This window comes from Trematomus bernacchii, unplaced genomic scaffold (genome assembly GCF_902827165.1).
Source record: "Trematomus bernacchii unplaced genomic scaffold, fTreBer1.1, whole genome shotgun sequence".
In the NCBI taxonomy this organism is placed as follows: Eukaryota; Metazoa; Chordata; class Actinopteri; order Perciformes; family Nototheniidae; genus Trematomus; species Trematomus bernacchii.
Window position 1 is genome coordinate 23,099,684 of NW_022987739.1, and position 19,216 is coordinate 23,118,899.

The 19,216-nt window shown below is 40.7% G+C and overlaps 1 protein-coding gene across 5 annotated transcripts in view; it reads right to left on the minus strand.

Annotated features, from left to right (window-relative positions):
* mast2 (microtubule associated serine/threonine kinase 2) overlaps positions 1 to 19,216 on the minus strand; it is a 203,219-nt gene that overhangs the window by 83,663 nt on the left and 100,340 nt on the right. Inside the window, exon 1 of one of the 5 annotated variants that reach the window (XM_034147308.1) lies at positions 14,012 to 15,343. The exons of the other annotated variants lie outside the window; for them this stretch is intronic. Within the exon in view, the coding sequence (XP_034003199.1) occupies positions 14,012 to 14,050 (39 nt within the window). The 5' untranslated portion in view covers positions 14,051 to 15,343. Of the gene's footprint in view, positions 1 to 14,011; positions 15,344 to 19,216 lie in introns of those variants that run through there. 5 annotated transcript variants of the gene reach the window in all.

The following is a 19,216-nucleotide window of genomic DNA, read 5'->3' on the forward strand; positions in this document are numbered from 1 at the left end:
TTGTTGTTCCTGAGAATAAAGGCGAAAAAGAGAAATTGTCTCGAGGAAATATGACCGAGGGGTCTGTGTGTGTGTGTGTATATGTGTTAGTGTGTGAGCGTGTGTGTGTAAGGATGGGGTGACGTCTAGACAGTCAATTTCACACTCTTTGAAGTTTGCTGCCGCTGGCCAAATGCAGCAGTGTGGGTGAACTCAACATGAAGAGACAACAGGAGGGGAGGAGGGGAAGGCGGAAGAGGGGTGTGTACTTTCCCTTTTCCTCCGTCTCTTCTTTTATATTATGAGCAAAAGGGTTTATTCCTCCTGTGATATCAAAACATATAAGTTCCCAGAGGGGAGTCAAGATCAGGGTTTGAGTATAGATACAGTGTGTTTAGGTAAATCCTCAGGTCGGCTGTCAAAAGGATAAATGGTATTATTGTATCCTTTTTTTTATTTAGCTGTCCCTACTTCTTTGAAAAGCATGTGGGATAAAATAACATTCATAAACATGGTAAGAGAATAATACTCATATTAAAACTGACCTTTAAAGTGTCTTTTATCTGTTGTGAATATTTATTAAAGAGTTCATTTGGCTGTCATACTTTTGTATGACAGCCAAATGAACTCTTTAATAAATATTAAATATGTTAGTGTTTCCAAAATGAGTTACATAAATGCAGAGATGTCCCTAATGACTAATTTCCCTGATGTAACAGTAATCGTCAAAAGATAATAAATACGAATATTGAACGTCTTATAACTGCCAATGGCAATCACGTTTTTTTATAACAAAATGGACTTTGAAATGACACTAAGGTCAATAGTGTCCATCCACACCATTAGGGACCATGGTCTTAGTAGGGTCATTGTCTGTCCAAGACAAGCAAGTTTGATCCATTACACTTGTTTGTGTTAGCCCACTTTCATAGCACATTAGGATGCTAGTTTTAGTCTGTAGCATGTGTGCTAGCGAAAGGCTTGCTAACTAGTAAGCTAGATTCAGTGTGATGATCACAAGACAGACTGACCAATGTACCCAGTCTCTATCTACATGATATTGCGTAAAGTGGAAGTGGGGAAGGAGGGGGCTGGAAGAAGCTGCTGCTGCAGAAAGAGCACTGGCTCTCTGCAGCAAGTTAAAAATAACACATGTCAATATGTAATTTGACTATGTATCATTATTCATTTGAGAAAAAAATAAAAGGGTATTCCAGCAGTCGACTTATCGATGTAAATAGATCTTAAATGTGGACAAAAATAACAACTGGTATTGTACTGGTGTTCTGAAGAGGCTTCACTTTAAGTTATTTGAACTGGCTCGTTGAAATAAAAACTTGCATCATTCCCTGTATTAGTATCCACATTAAAGTGATTGAAATGTGTGCCCATGTAGGTGTGATGTAGGCTCCCTGCATCTGACCCAGTACATTTGGAACCTGATACTACAGTATTTGTCCTGAGGTGTGAGGCCCGTCTGTCTCTGGGACCAGCTGGCTGAAGTGCTGGAGTGAAGGGCTTCTATGGTTACAGGTCACTCACTCAGCTTCTCTCACTCTCCTTTTACAGGATGAGCTCATGCTATTCTCTCAGCGGTCTCCTTGGCTACCGGATGAGCTCATAGCTTGTTTCTAATTGGTTAATCCACTCTGCTGGCGGGAGACACAGAGGGATAGAAATGTAGGAGCAGTGTTTGGCCAAGACAAAGAGTAAGAAAGTGTAAAAAAAAAGAGTTTAAATGTGGCACAGAAAACAAACAAGAGAAGTCTTGTTCCCACTCCTTCTCATTAGTCCATCCCTCTCTTTTTCTAGAACAAACAACAAGAGACCCAGCCATCAGCCAAAGTCCAGCTAAGCTCTGTAAGCAGTGTTTAACCTGCTCTTGGGGCTCAATATGGCTTTACTGTATCTAACTCAGCATCCAAACCAGCCCTGACACCCGAGGGGACTGTGTTGTAGCACAGCTATGTAACACCTAAGAAACTTTCATTACGTTTTCAACTTTTAATTTAAACTTCAGGAGATTAGACTTTAACCAGGGTAGACATTGATTTTGAATATATATGCTTTTGTTGAGTTTCAGTCTTAGCCTGGTTTTGACAACGTAAGTTTACATAGAAACCTCGTACCTTGATTTTTCACCCCCTTCTGTTTGAATTTTTCTAACTCAGGTCATGTGTTTGTCTTTCTTAGTGTTCATTTTGTAAAGGAAACTATGACTTAATATGTTCCTCAATTACCTTTTTTCCACAACTAAGACGATTCAATGAGAATATGGCAAATCATTATTACATTCTGGGACTTTATGAACATGCAATATCGGTAAAAGATGTTGTATATGAAAAACTTTACCAACATCTCTCTTAATGTAGGTTATGAGCGCGCTCAGGAAGACTTAAAGTTGACAATGACAACAGCAAGGGTTAGTTAGAAGAGAAGATGTGGTCATTATGATGGGCCAGAATATAATCAAATTATATAAAAACATCTGTCAAATTTTAAAACTAGACTGACATGAACTTGAGTAACATGAGACTAAAATGCCCAGTGACACAATTAAAGCCTTTCAATATCCAGCATGCCTGACAGATCTGTTCTACCTTAACATAAACAGATAAACCCAGAAGTGTTTCACGCCACCTGAAAACGTGCTAAATTAATCATTCCAGTGTGTGTATAAATCTTCAGAAAAGTGCTTTTGATATATGGGTTAATCTGCAAAAGAGAACTTTCTCTAGTGTTGGGTGACGGGTTGTTCCTTGAATAGTTCAGTCAAAGAGAAGGAGTCAGAGTGGTTTCAGGTGTCAGAGCAGGTGACGCTCACTGGGACTGATGTGTGTTGGCTTCATTCAGACACAGTGTGCTCGTTCTGTCCGTCTCTGTCAGTTTATCACCCTCTACAAGTGACTCAGTGTCCTCTAAGTGTCAGTGGAGGAGATGTCAAAGTCACAGCTAATGCCAGAGGAGAGTTGCTATTTGTCAGGTACAAAGCTATAGAAGGCTTGGGTGCGCAACATGTTTGAGGCTTTGACTCTTGACCCAGATCTGTTGGCTTTTGTTCTGTCTCCAAAAAAGACATTCATAAACGGTAGGGAGGCTGTTGAAGTGACAGTTATCTGACTGACAGTCGAGCAGAAAACGGGTCTCAAAAAGCCACATACTTCCACCCAGTCTCAATCCCAACCACCCTTGCACAAACATTCTTGCATTCGGCATCACTTCCTAATAATAACCCTCTGTCTAGCATCATGGCTCTTGTATGAATTCTGAATCCATCCGTACTGGCCAAGAAGGACACGTCTGATTTAATGTTCGCGATGAGAAACTTCCACATCAGATATTTAAGTCGGGGAACGTTTCCCCTGCTGAGCTCCCGGTGTCATTCCAGCTGCATCAGCCTCGCAATCCAAGATCCTGATTGGCCACAAACACCGGCTGCTCTCACAAACCCCCGGGACCAACCGGGGGTACATCTGCTCAGCTGACGCAATGCGCCGTGGGTAATTAATTACCGGATTTGCGGTGCATTCCAAACCAAGACTGGTTACATAAACAACTGTGGGAAGGAAAATAAGCTCTTTATGAAGGTTAAAATCACTGTGCTACAAAAGCCAAGTTATAGGAGCGTAAAGAGGAATGGACCGGAAGGAAATATGTCTATAGCACTATATGCTGGAAAGTACACAAAGTAGGCATTTCTTGTTGTTTGGTAAGACAGTTCCTTATTGAGACAAATACACATTTTGTAGAAAATATATTTATATTTCATAAAATAAAGTATACTTGTTTAGGTATTTGTACAGATCCTTGGATTCCCTGTATCAAATGATAGTGTATAGTATAGTGAAATAGTTGTTCCCAGGTTTGTTTTAGGCCTGTGACCTTCTGTTTTCCCTGTCATAATGTCAAATCTTTCCATAACTGCTCTGACGGTTGATTTTTCTGAATACTCTGTAGCAGGGATACTGCCAAGCCAAAAAGTAGCTTTATTTTACTATCAACGTATGCCACCTTGAGCAAAAAGGGGCATGCTTTTCAGAAGCTCAAACTCAACTTTAACGAGTCATTCAGTATGCTTGAGGTAGGTGGTTCGGACAACAGTGACACACCAAAGACGGGACATAGCCTTTTAACTAACATTAACTTCAATAAATATCAGATTAACTTCAATTTCTATTCTTCCGCAAATAGTTATATTCAAAAACTTTCAATGACCTATTTTCAAAGATGTTTTAGACTTTAGATATGCTGCTCATACAACCAGGAAGAAGTGTGCTCTTCATCAGTTGTCAGAAAAGGATAAGATGTGAACAGTATCCCTCCAAGTCAAAGCTAAAACTAATCGATTCTGCTCAGGCCACAAATATCCAGTGTGGATGCCTTGATAGACGAGGGAGGCAAACAAAGAATTGTACCGTCTCCTCCTTATGTATTCTTTGTATGCCCTTTTCCTTTGAGCGGAGAGGTTATTGTGGGTGATTACAATAAGTCAAACAGTGCTGTACATCTCTCTCACACTCAGGGCTCCCACTTTCCTACCAGCCTCCCTCTGTCTCTCGCTCTTAAACTTTGACACCGGTTTGGCAGCAGGCTTGCCACCCTCTGGGCTTTTATCATGTCGAGAGATGTCTGCCCGCGGGACGACACAAAGAAGGAAGATGAAGCGGGGAAAGGAGGAGGAGGAGGAGGGAAAAGAGAAAAAAGCGAGGGGTTGCGGAACCACGCAGAGAGGGTTCTGGGGGTACAGCTGAGAAAAGAAGCTGCGAGAATGACAATGTGTCACAAAGAATATCGTAATTATAATGTAGTGTGGAGGCTTTTGAACTGCAGGGCTCCTAGTGAGCAAATCCATTCTAAGTGGGACTCAAACGCAGGGTGCAGCTCATACTATCAGTTATAGAGTTTTAGTTGTTTGATGTCAACAACATCAAAAAGACACAGAAAACATCCATCATATGTTCTAAGGACTCATGAAGACTACTTTATCAGCTTGTATTGTCAGAAAGCACTTAAAAAAATAGATGACTTTCTTTGTGGTGTTCAATGAAGACAAATCAGGAAAATACTCTGGTAACTAATATTTACGAGACAGGGTTATTTCAATATGGGGAAGTGTATCTCCATCACTGATAATCAACCACCGCAATAGAGCGACCCCTCCAGACAACAGCATTGAAAAAAAAAACCTCTTTGTCCCCTACATGTCGGCTTTATTGATAGGCGAACAGGAAGCCGGCAGAAATTACGACCATTTTTCTTGGAGCACAGAGAGTCCATTAATAGCTCCCTACATTGTAAGATAGCGCTGAGCAGCCATAGCAGCAGATTTTCTGGATTCTTGATAAGCAGCAGCTGTAGTGATTTCAGCAGAACAGTGGACCGGCTCACAAGTAATGCGCAGCTTAACAAGGGCAGCATATCGATTCAGCTCCAGGGAGGGAAATCAACAACCGGAGAGAACAAGATGTTACTGGAGTTTCAGAGAAACTTGATGTGAACTCTAACAAGCTGTTTTCTTCAGCCTTTTCCCTCTGTAAAAATGAAGCCAAAGTAAAATATAAATACTCTTTGACATGTTACAGTTTTTGATTTTTGTACTTTGGTGCTTTTGCCAGCAATAAAACTGTATCAGTAATGGAACAGCAGGTTAATAATGTCAATGTCAGATGTCATGGAATTTCCATTTGTCTCCATGCTAAGAAAGAACATGTGATGCCACCAGAAACATCTACTAAACAGAACTTTAACATGTTTTACACACTAAGGGTTGTTCTCACAATACTCTGGACTGAGAAAAACTGAATACAAAGTTATATATCTGAGTGAGTGGGCTCCAACCTTGAATTTGTGACCTTTATTGCAAGTAAGTCAAAGATGGTAGGTGTGATAGCTTAATAGAAAGCACTCTAATGGCGCGTTTCCACTACAGCGCGGAGCACGGTTTAAGAGGGCTGTGACGTCAGCGGCCCGTCTTTGGTTGCGTTTCCACTTGGCCTAGTACCGGCCGGCGGGTCCTAATTCACAGTTTTTCTGGCCTCATAAAATCGTGGGTCTAGGGCCAGAGACAACGAGGCTGAGTCGGGCTGAGTATGCTAAACTAGAGAGAGCATCGCTGGCAAGGGGGCTACAACTACAACAAGATGGACATATTTGACCGTGATTTAATTGTAATACACGTTTCAAAATGATGCCGAAGTAACAACATACTGATACCGGTTAGTAAAAACCATGAATTAATGCTTTGACAAGTCTGCAGACAGACGGCAGGCGGAAAACCTTTTAAAATGCGTGTTTTCTAAATGGAGATTGGCTAAGCTAACGCAGTATATGCTCCGACCGTCCACACTCACAACGGCCTATACAGACATAAATAAAGCAGCGACTGTATTCACCATGACACAGGCAGTCTGTGGTTTGTACTTGTTTAACTTTTGTCTAGTTTCTGAACATATATAAGGAGCTGTGAGCTCTGAGTGCTAACAGCTAACGGCTGTGTTGTTTTTCTGGGGTTCTCATTGAAGAAGACGTCACGGCTCCGCCTACACTGCGTTACTATAGATACTACCCCAGTTCCTAAACTGTAATGGCAATGCGCCATAAAGTGAGCCAGTCCTAACGAGGCCTAGCCATACCGAGCGGGGCAGAGCGAGGCCGTGTAGTGGAAACGCGCCATAAGAGAGTTGTTTAGGAATTGGAGTGGAAATCAGTTATCATTTTACCAATTCCAATTCCTTATTTTCAAAGTAAACTATTTAATTATACGTTTCATAAAAACGGCACTGAAGTGTCTAAATGAGACTACTAATTGTCATCACACCAAACATGAGTCAGCCATTAGCTTAGTGGTGGTGATGCGCAGCCACACGACTGTCATATAGTTAGCTTTTCACTTCAAGCAATTGAATTTATGCCTAAAAAAAATCATAAAGCTTTGTAAATATGTGGAGATCACCCTGCATAATGTGAAATGCAATATCCAATGGAAAAACCCCATAGCTTTTGGTCAAGGGACCCCTTGTGATGCTTACTTCCGGGTCAGCCTACAAAAATACATCATCACTGCACCACTATGTCTAATGAGTCTTACCTGGCTGAGCTCTGAGGCCATCTCATTGTTCTCCTTGATAATATTCAACCTCAGACCGTACCAGCTGTCCGAGCGTCTGCAGGCCAGAGACCTACGGTCCTTCCCTGCGTCTTCAATAGTCTGGATCGCCCGCGGACAAGCCATCACAAACTCACTCAAACACTTCCTGAGTAGCTCCGACAGGACTGCAGTCCACTCCAAATGAACCCAAACCTTTTAATAACTCCTAATCCATAAAGAAGATTTTCTTGTTTGCTTTAATTGGCAGGATTCCGCCATTTATGAGCCTCATCTAAGTTTGTTAAATCTCTCTTTCACACACACACACACACACACACACACACACACACACACACACACACACACACACCTATCATGAATTTCTCAACCCATTTTGCTTTAACACTTTTTCTCTGCCAAAGTACAAGATTACCCAGAGCTGCTGAGCTTTAAGCTTTGTAAGGAAAAGGGCTGTTCAGGGGTTAAAGCCATAGAAAGAAAAGTGAATTTTATTTGTTCCCCCCTCTCTCAGCGTTGGTACCTCAGGGTTATCAATATTTCACAAGGCTGAGAGCGAGGGAGGGAGAGCGGCACGCTCAGTGGACTGTGGCCGGAGGAGGGGGAGAGGAAGGAAGAGGTGGAGGAGGGAAGGAGCAGAATCGCTCCATCATCCTGAGAACCATGCCTCCACAGGGCACCATTATAACTTATATAGCCAATATGATGTATGATTAAAAGAGAGCAAGAAAAAAGACAAGAGTCAACTAAATCAATAAAAAAGTATGAGGGAAATTGAATAAAGCTAATGAGCAGAAGAATGAATGGGTGGGTGAGAATGGAAAACACGTAAAGGTTGAACATATTTAACACCACTGTAGGAAGTCTGGTTTGACATTGTATGATTTATATGTGCCATTAAATTCCTATATGTGTATATTGACTGTTCCTAAGGGCTACTTATCAACATGGAATACGACAGAAAAGAGCTTGTTATGCTCAACCAACAGACCAATACCCAGAGATAAAAACGTTTGCAGTGGGAGGTAATGAGAATATTCATTTACTTAGTCACAAGGTTAGGTGAATAATAATTGGAGCAATTTAAGTCTTAGATGGACATGCGATTGAACGATGTAAGAACGATGATCAAAAAAGCTGTATATTTTAATAAAAGGCCGAAGCCTGTCTCAAAAGGTGCATTTTGTGTAGAAACATCCAGCTTCAATGCTTTAGCATAGTTTGTATGCTCGGCTAACAGCAAACTGAATCTAAAAGTTGCATTTTGTAGAAACCTCGTTTCAATCTGTTTGGATTAATTCAGCCATAAATTAAACCTATATGTTCCAGGAGTCCAAAGGTTCTCTGCATGGTTCAAGTGGAAAGCAGTGTATTTTTTGTCAGGTGGGAGATCATTAAAAGAAAGCCTTGGAACAGGAATTTAAAGAGAAATACTTTTGGAACCGGCTACTTATTTCACATCACCAAGTTAGTTCTTGCTATAGTCGAAAATGTGTGTCTACCACACAAAAGAGAAAATTCTGCACAAATGGAGCTTGAATAATTTCATGTTTGACAACACTGCTTGACAAACAAGTAAATCAATTTTAAAAATTGCTACTGATATTGTGTCGCTAAAGAAAAAGCGGAATCAGAGCTGTGTTATCTGTTAGCAGTTGCTATGGTTTCTTCCAAATTGGTTAATTTATCCTTTGTGTGACTAAAGGTTTTGTAGTGTGTGTGTGTGTGTATGTGTATGTGTATGTGTGTGTGTGTGTATGTGTATGTGTATGTGTATGTGTATGTGTATGTGTGTGTGTGTGTGTGTGTGTGTGTGTGTGTGTGTGTGTGTGTGTGTGTGTGTGTGTGTGTGTGTGTGTGTGTGTGAGACTTTGTTATTCTTCCAGTGAGCCTCTGTCAATGTTTACCATACAGAAGCTTTTACTCTGGACCCTGTGTTCTGGCTCGCTGGTTTATTAACACGCAACAAAGACTCAGTCTGTAATCAACTATGGTTTTACAGCAACCATTTAAAGAATAACTCCTCACTTTTAAAATATCTATTTGATGATGTATTTATTGTTTATTGCTCTCTATTCATGCAGAAAGTATTGCATTTATGTCCAAAGTTAGACATTTGTGTCTCTGCTAGAGGAAAAGGGGGAACATGTATTTCCAGAAATATTTACCCTGTTACTCCTCCCTATAAGACACACTGTAAACAATTTATTAAATGTTTTTATAGGGGCCACTTCCGCAGAAGAAAAAAGTCCCTAGAAAAGAATAAGAAGATTGGAAAAACTGCTAACATATCCTTTCCATGAAATGTGAGAGAGCAGACACGGAGCACAGAGTACACCGGTGAAGAGAGACGTCTCTAAATCTATGTGACAGCAATTTGGGATGTAAGCAGACGCCACCTGATAGGAGCCGATAGCCTGCGTGTTGGTACCCAGACAGGCTGATGTCAGCACACAGCCCTTGATAAAGATTCTGGATTTAATACACAGGCAGCCAGGCTTTTGTTTCTGGAAAACTGCCGAATGCTATTGGAGCTATGAATGGCTGCACTAATCCTGCTTCTCACACTGCAGCATTCAGAACAGTTTTTACACACAAAATTCTCACCATTAAAGGCTATGTCATGTAATGTGTTATTCCATGATATTCTTTTAATTATGTTTGTGCCCTTGGTTGGTGTGTATAGGAGTGAAATATGGAGGTGTATCTTGATCAAGGGCATCTTGGAGTATATAACAGCAAGGGGAAAGAACTGAGGCCTTCTGGGTGTACATTTTTTATAGAATATGACACGAAGAAATAGCTCCGTCAAGTAAACTTATAAAAAGTCATGTTGGATAATAAAAATGACTTTTGAAGAAGGAGATACGAAATATACAAACACAAATGTCAGATTATGAAGGTCAAATGACATTAAGACATTAAGATGTCTTTTTATAAGATAAAGAAATCTATGTTTTACCAAAAAAAAGACACTTTGTCCAATTCTTATGATTCATTTCCTCTGGCTTTCAAGTATATTCCACTGACTGAAAGTAATACGATAATCGTTCAATGTGTGTGACACTGCTGGAAAAAGCTTTAGTTTAAATGTAACCTAATTGTGCAGTGCCAGTAGAAGGTTTTGTTTAGTGTTCTAGTTAAGTGTTTCCTTAGGTAAACGGATACAAACATTTGAGGATTCGTAGTGTCTTTTCATTTTGATCATTTCAGTTGGTACAAAATAAATAATGAGGTTATTGGTTCACTCGTCCACAGCGTTTTATCAAATATTACATATTGACAAGGCGTAACTAGCACCTGACCAGTGGGGGCAGTGTGTTGGAAACTACATGCATGAAATATATCATCTGCATCACAGCAGCTTGGGGCCTTGTAACAGTGAAAAACAAATATGTACTCACTATGTAGTTAAACCAAAATGATAAACAGTTAAACCTCAACTATCAAGCTTAACCATAGTCCCCAAGAGGCATACAAATAAAAAAACAGCACTATCTGTTAAGACACTTAAGCCCGCTGTACTAATAGCTCTTGTCTTAAACAAAGCTGTTATAGTTTTGCCCTTTGTGTTTTCTAGTCATTTGTAATTCTCTCAGGACAGCCTAAAGCCATTCATTTGGCCCTTACCCCTCTTCAATTCATATGTCCCTCTTTACGCCCACATCATGTAATGGAAACAACAGAGAGCTACAAATAGAAAGCAGTAACCCCCTCACCACTCCAGCAAAGTGGCCTAGAAGCTAAACACGGTCGCTATCCGTTTGACCTCTCACCCCGACCACATTTCCTCTCTACACTCTCTCACAGCATAGGTCAAGTGGTGGAGTTCTTCTCTCTGTTTGGTCTCTAAACACAACTCTGCCCTACATCCTCATTCTCATCCTCAGACCTCAGTCCATCAGAGGAGCCTGATAGAGTCCTGATGGAGTAGTGACCTCAGACCTTAGGCTATATACTATCTGGCCTGAAGGGTAATTGAGAGGAAGTGTGACATTACAGGGTTTCAAGGACACGGGAAGAACAAACTCAACCTCAATACTGAAGTTGTGCGCGCAATGTTACAGTAAGCATGGGTTAGTATGCTTCACTTCCTGTTTAAGTGGAATCCTAGGGGTGTTTATGTTGATGTTGGCCAACCCATCCATCCTCCCATTCATCTATCCAATGGTCCACTTGGGTCCAAATTATGAATGCCAGCATTGCCATGATTATGTTCGTTATCATAGTATATATGCGAAACTGAACTCATCATTTGTTTCCATAACTTAATCAATAGGACATACAAATGATATGATGATATGACATAAGTGCTCAAAAACTAATTTACCAGGGTATAATGTCGAAGACTTCCCGGTTTCAGTGTTTCATCTGTTTGTCCTGTTCTATATTGTTTATCACTGTAATAAATATATTTGAGTTATGGGCTCATGGTTGGATATGTGAATCACATTTGTAATCTGACATTTAAATAATTGATTGATAAATAGATATTCAAATAGATAATGAAACAAGTTGTTTATTGCAGGTCTTTTAAAGATTGAGACAAGATTCAAAAGATACCATTAGAACACACCAAAACTTTGTAATTTGTTGAATGACTTGACTAAATACTAAACTGTTTGGCAATACATTCTCTATGGCAATCTTCCAACAACACCATGCTGTGGGCCATAATTCCCACTTGTAGCGCAGAAATAAAACAATCTTACAGGCCATGGTATATCCTGATCCCATTCCTGATGCCCAGAGGATAAAGCCTTTTGATATCAATGATCCCAATAAAATATTCTCTTGCACCACCCTTGATAAAAGAGAAATAAGTTATTTTAAATGTGTTTTTGGTTCTATTCAACACTGCAGCCTCTATGGGCTGGGTTTTAAACTGATTGTCATGCTTTTAATCCATCCAGCCAACTATTGGTAGCCAACTATGGGCATCAAGCCACAAAAAGGGATTTACAGAAATGAAATGTGCCAGAGGACAGCCCTCCCAACAAACACAAACACACCAGGCCCAGACAGAGCTTCTGTGTGGGGACAAACACATATGCAAATGTCAATCTACGTCTGAGCTTGTCTGCTTGGCAAAGTTTTAGGTTTTTAGATGATAAGGGGATCATTTGTCCACAGAAACTCAGACAGGAAGAATTGGATTTCCCCTAACAAAGTGTAACAGTTGTGTTTTTACTTAATCACCATATAGCAATAGCAAAGAGATTGCGGTGTACCTCAAGAGTCTCTTCTCGGCCCTATCTCAGGGTTTACCTCAATGTTCTTTCCCTGGGTTAAAAATTATTATAAGTAATATATATTTTAATTTAAAGGCAGAGGTTGTGCAAATACATGTCTCTGCCAATCCTAGTGCTACCACAAGTTCAACTATATTACAGATGGAGACTTTTATAATATGAATATATCCATGAAATATCACATACTGTATGAAATGATAAAAATATCATCAATTTTCCACTGCCATGCATTACATCTCAAACAATACCATACCATACTGTATCTAACTTTGGCAGCATTTGAATACAATTAACTTAAAATCTTTCATTTAGAACTGACCATGCTGTCAAAAACACCTTATTCAAGAATGAACAAATCCAAGTTCAGGTCAAGGATCCAAAAATTATGTTCAAGAACAAGTCCAAGAAATATGTTTTTTCAGAGTCAGATAAGAGTTAAAGCCTGAGATAGAACAGGTGCAGTTAAGTCCTGAAATCTCAGAGTATCCAGGTCATTTCTCCCTCCCTGGTGTCCTCATTCCAGGCCTACTTCTTCTCAACACAAAGCTATTTGAACGCTGTAAATACTGGATGTAGAACACAGTGTTTCAGTGTATCTGTACATGAATCCTTACATTTGAATTATCCTGGCAGCTTCCAAATGTGAGGGAGGGGCTGATGGGAAGGAGGTTATCCGAGGCTGAATGCTTAAGCCTAATCAAACACACAAAATCCTCCCCACACTTTCTCAGGGGTTGGGGGAGGTAGTTGAAGGGGGGAACTAGTGTTGGCTGACTCAACATAACTGGAGCCTCTCCATCTACAGCCTTAAAACCCTGAAGCTGGGATGACAACATCTGAAAACCAATAATCGAGAACACTGGAAAAAATGTGCCACTAACATGTTCCTTCACATTCTCATCCAAATACTGATTTAAATGACTTCAAAGTAATAAACTAATCATAATATTAGTGATGGTCAAGTATCCTAAAGCCCCTCAAATCAGTACAAAGCCCAAGCGGACCTCTTTAGATCAATTGTTTTGTCCTTACATTAGTCCAAAAGTCACAAATATTTTGTTCACAAGCAGTAAATGTTCATATTTGAGCTGAAACAAGCATCAGTTCTGAATGAAGTCAGAGACTAGATTATTTCTTTGTTAAAGGGAGTAATTCAGAGACAAATCAGCCCCAACAATCCTGCAGCATGTATCCAGTTTGAGAAGATTTACATACCACTCCAATTGGCAACCATGCAATGACTCAATGGTGGTAACAACGTATTTATCTATAATAGTCAAATGAGCTAAAAGATGCCTATATTTTGGTATGACCGCCTACATTTATTTCTTAAATGTAGAATTCTTTCAAGGTATTTTGATACATAAAGACTTGTTATTGCTCTCTGGGCAGTGGCATAATTTACCAATAACCACCAGAGAGAAACTGGGTGTGCATGTGTCAGTGTGTGAAGAGAGTGAATGAATGACTATGCATATGTGTATTTGACCAATTCATCTGTACCAATAAATATCAACTGGTGAACAGAAATCATAGTGAGAAACATAGCCACATTTGTTTAACCGACATCCTTTCCTTAACCAAATACCAGATCAATTGCATATTATCTATTTGTCTTTTACCACTGTGAACAAGAGGAATCCTGTTCACTCTTAGGTAACAAACTGGATCTTACCTGAAGTCCCCTACGCCTCAAAATACTCGAGTCATCCATGATTCCACGAGTTAAGAATCTTTTCCTTTTTGGTTTTCCAAAGCTACAAAGTTCAGGCACTTTGCAAGAAGTCTGTCCACATCAAGTCAATTACATTACAGCCTCCTCCTTCTTTGTCCATTCACTTTCAGCAAAAGGCTCTCTAAAAACAGATTGAGTTTCCAAGCAAGATATCCACTACTTAAGAGAAAGTACTCATTAGTAGTTCATATGCCAGGTCTGTCAAAAGCTCTACAAGCCTTGTTTTTCTCTAAATGAGTATCCAGCTAAGCGGACCTGGTTTGGTTCTTTGAAGAATATTCCTGTGCACAGTTCAAAAGAGAAGTGGTCTCAAACGGGTGAGTTTGTATTTAAAGTGGATCAAAATTGTAAAACCCAAGGCTTCAGTGATATTCCATTTGGCCATTCATGAATCCCTTCATCATATGTTCATAAGACAAACAAGAAGACACCGTAGAGAGGAGAACTAAATGCATTAAAATAAGATCATCTTCTTTGTTTTGGCTTCGGATCAGAGCATCATTGTTCTATTTTGACTTCCTTTATCTCTTGTTTATTCCAGTTAGTTGTGGAGGAAGGTGCAGTCTGGATACAAACAACTGGGGATCCGCCCGCTCCGCTCTTTCGCCGTCAAAGCACGTGTTGTTTCTGAGCTCAGCCTCCGTCGGCTGCTCTTCCATTCATCCGTTCAGCACTGGACACACCCCTCCGCCTCTCTCGCTAATACAGAGGTAGAGAGAGTACACTACAGCGCTCGGCTCTTCTTCTCTGTTTTCTTACCCTCCGTTCTCCTGTCCTCACCCTTAAGGCACTAGTCCAGAGGAGACTCCACTAACTCCATTATTCATGGGAGACCCGCAATAGAAATTAATGATGACAATGGGGCCTCAGGGGATGGATGGAGGGAGGGAAAAGAGGACTGAGGGGAGGCAAAACATAAATGGGGAAGGCACCAGCTTGCAGCCCTCTGGCTTAGTGAGCTGTCCCGAACGGGGTCCGGAAATCACAGCAAAAGAAAACATGCAAGGAGCCTGCTTTGAGGGGTTCCTTTCAACAGTCGTTGGTGTGGTATTCATGAGCGAGTTTTGATAAAAAGGTTGTCATCTCTAAAATCACTTTTTCTCTATGGGACAAGAAAGAAAAAAAGAGATAAACCATAACACGCGGCCCACACTGGACTCGCCTGGCGACTGAGAGAATACAAAACAAGAGGTTGTTTGTTTGCTAGCAAAGGTCCACTGATTGAGGAGGCACCTCGCATCCATCTCCATGCCAACCGGCCGGGCTAGATTCCATCTGGTTAAAGCCAGGAGGAGCTCAGGGACTCCCACATACCCAACTGCATGCAAGCCTGTCACACACACTAGTCATCTCTTCATCTCCGCAGTCCTCTCCTGCATCTCTCGGTCTTTAGTGTTGTTCCAAAAGGCTGCAGGAAGGAGGAGATCCAGCACAGCTGAGAGTTGTAATGGAAGAGGAGGAAAGAGGGAGGAAGGACAAGTGGAGATACTGTTGTCCTCCCTCTGAGAGGAGTGCAGATGTGGCCTCGGAGCAGATCCTCTTCCTTCCAATATTGCGCTCTCTTCTGTTGTTGCCTTCTTTGCTCTCTTCTGATGTGTCAGTATGCTCACATGCTGTGACTCCTCCCCCATTCTTTCATCACTCCCTCTCTCTCTCCCTGTCTCCTTGTGCGGAGGCGTGAGCAGGAGACAGACTTTGCTCGCAATGAATGGAGGGACGACATGGGCTCCGCCTCCCCCTCCCTCTCTCTTCTGCACTGTGTCCGCCAACACAGCTTCCCTCGCTCTAATCAAAACAAGAGGGTGTGTTCTCACCATACACACACACTCGCTTAGAAAACTGTGGTTCATGTTTTATTATTGTGCGAGGGTGAATAAATCATGAGCGCACTGATCAGAGGCTTTGGATGATTATTTATTCAACACCCTGAATTAAAACGCAGGCAGGTCTCTTCTAATTTGACATTCACTGGCTTCATCTTATCAAATGTGACGAAATGGGATCGTTAGGCATTAGTTTTGTGCTCCAACAGCCTCTGGTTTCAGTCTTTCCACCTGATTTAAAGAACCTAGCTATGGGGATTTGCTCTCATTCAGCCATAAGAGCAGTTGGGTCATGAGGTCTGGCTCACAGTCGGTGTTTCTTCCCTAAGGTTTAGGGGTTGAGGTCAGGGCTTTGTGCAGGACAGTAAAGTTCTTTCGTACCAAGCTAGGAAAACAATTTCTATATGGAGCTCCTTTGGGGCATACGATCTATAGTCCTTTCGCCACATAGAGTATATGTGACAGTTTTCAAATGTTGGATTAGGTTTGACCAGTGGCGGCTGGTGGAAAATATTTTAGGTGGGGCTGTGGAAATGGTGATCAAACAATACTAGGGGGCATTTTTTTTTAGACTTATGACTTCTGGTGATGTTAAAAATATGAGAAGACTGATCAATATCTCCATAACTTCAGTGTGGTTAGCTATGAATCTTCCAAAACTTCCAAACACCTTGTCCTGGACATAGTTTCTACAACATAAACTGTGCTAACAAGCTGAGATTCCACAGATTCTAGAAATATAAGTATCATCACTGAGCGATCAGAACTCGCGACAGGGGAAGCAAATACAGACATCACACAACGTAGCTTCACAGTAGGTAGCAAAACATGGAGATATGCTCACCTTTTGCAGAATAACAATTCTGATCAAAAACGCAGCTGAAGGTTAATCCAATGTGTCTGTCACTTTGAAAAAATGATTGATGATCCATAATTCCATTTTTATGTCAAAAACAGAGTTTTCATTAGCTGCTAATGGTAGCTTCCAGAGTGTATGACAGCTTCCTGTTTTGTCTCCTTGGATACGAGTCCAAACAACTCACAGACTGCACCGGGCGCTCACGTAGGCGCCCTGTGACCATCAGATTTGACGACACTGATTGGCAGAAATTATGTTTCGGCGGCATAGTTTAAAGATAGCAACAGTTGGCTTCTGCTGCACTTGCTGCACTCTCGTCTGGGCGCTGTGCATAGCGCCCAGACGAGAGGGAGTAATGATACACGGGCAAGGCCAGGCAGGAAACGTGACTTATCAGTAACTTTAGACATCGTAACACAATTTTAAACGAGATTTTATTGTAGATTATACATTTTACTGATACCAATTATATAATATTTACCTTGTTTATTAAAAATAAAAATAAAAATAAAAGATATATTTTTTAAATATATATATATATATATATATTTTTTTTTAATTTATTTATTTTTTAATGTGGGAAGAGGGCGGGGCGGCGCCCATAGCGCCCCTATGGACCGGCCGCCACTGGGTTTGACATAAGAAGCCATTTGGTTCCCTTTGTTTCCAGGAAACTATGATGAACATGTATTACTATTTGTGGACAATATATACTGCAGTGTTTCCCCTACCATTGTCTTGGAGGGGCGCTGCACACCGCCAACGGAGCCCCGCCAACGGAGCCCCACGCCCCCCCTGAAATTCAAGGTGTTTAAAAAAAAAATATATATATATATATATATATTATTATTATTTTTTTTATTATTATTATTTTTCATATATATATATATATATATATATATATATATATATATATATATATATATATATATATATATATAGCACAAAATTGCAACTAATCTATATCTACTATTACTTTTCACATTGAACATGTGCTCTTTTATTAAATAAATTAAACGCTTTTATTTTAAGTTGTGAGTGTAGTGTTTTTGACCCTAAGAAACACTGATGCATTAATCAATAACAATAATCCACAGCTCCTCTCTCTGCTCCGGAGGATTTAAAAAATATATATCCCAATGACCCCCCCCGCGCTCAGGCAGCACCCCCCCAAGGCAGTAAACCTAGGGGAAACACTGTACTGAAATGAAATGATCATGTTCAATGATATTGTCTATAGGTAAAGTAAGGTGAGTTGCAGAACAATTCCAGTAAAAAAACAATCGTAGCTGTTAAATGCCATTAATGTTCCATCAAAAGTATGTAAAGTAAAGCAGTATGAAAGGTAAATGCATAACAGCCATGTTGACTAAACAATATTTTGAATATGTGAGCCTCCTCTGCAGTAAACAGACAGATAGACAGTGAGGAGTATGAGGACATCAAAAGGGATACAAAGGGAAATGGAGGCAGAGATTTGATGTTAGAGAAAGGAAGAGAAGCAGAGTGGCTGGTGTCCTCCTACGCTCCACAGAGACCGATGTTCTGATGACTCACAGAGAGGAGAGATTTGATAAGGGATGGTTGGATTGAATAGCTAAGAAAAAGTGTAGATGGAAACCTAGTACATGGCTGGAGCCTGAATGATCAATATGCTACATTGTGGGCAAATTAATACAGGATATACAGGGCAGTGGTGTCTATAATGTGAATTCCTGGATCTTAAAAGTTCATCTTGCAGTAAGAGTTCATACTTATCTTGTGTCTGATCTGAGTCAAATGCCAATGCACAACGGCAGTCAATGGTTTGAGTTACTTTACCGTAGAAAACAGTACAGGATTAGGTTGCATCCCATGACAATTCTATTAACAGGCCCATAGTTTTGAGTGTTGGAATATAGCAAGATCACTTTTGTTCTGCTTCACCTTCAGGTCCATGGTTGCAAGGTACAGTGAAGACTTTACTTGTGTCTTGAGGAGCTGCAGCGATTCAAAGGCAAACTGAAACTTACATATTTACTACCATTTAAAAACGTTGAATCTACTAGCAGAGATACTACTCCCACAATATATGCAAGTCAACATTTGCAAATACCAGCACTGTGCAGAAACATCAGCTGCGTATGTATCGTGGATTTGGATTAGATAGTTGGCAGACTCTAAAGCGTTACCTGTGGAAAGAATGTCACAACAAACAGCTAATGGGGAAACTCCAACAATCAACTCATCAGTCAGTCAGTGACAGAGTTTCTTAATTGTAGCGCTGGCCTTGCCTTCCTTCCTTTCTTCAAAGAACGACTAGCCCTTGTCAAACAGTTACAGCTGGGATTGCAAAGCATGAAGTGTGCTTTTATGCCCAGATCAGTATGTTCAGAATCTGCTCTCTCTCTCTGTGAGCAGAAACCGGACCCTGAGTAATGTTGGTGAACCACTGTGAGGTCCCTCCCCTCTCTGTCGGGCCCC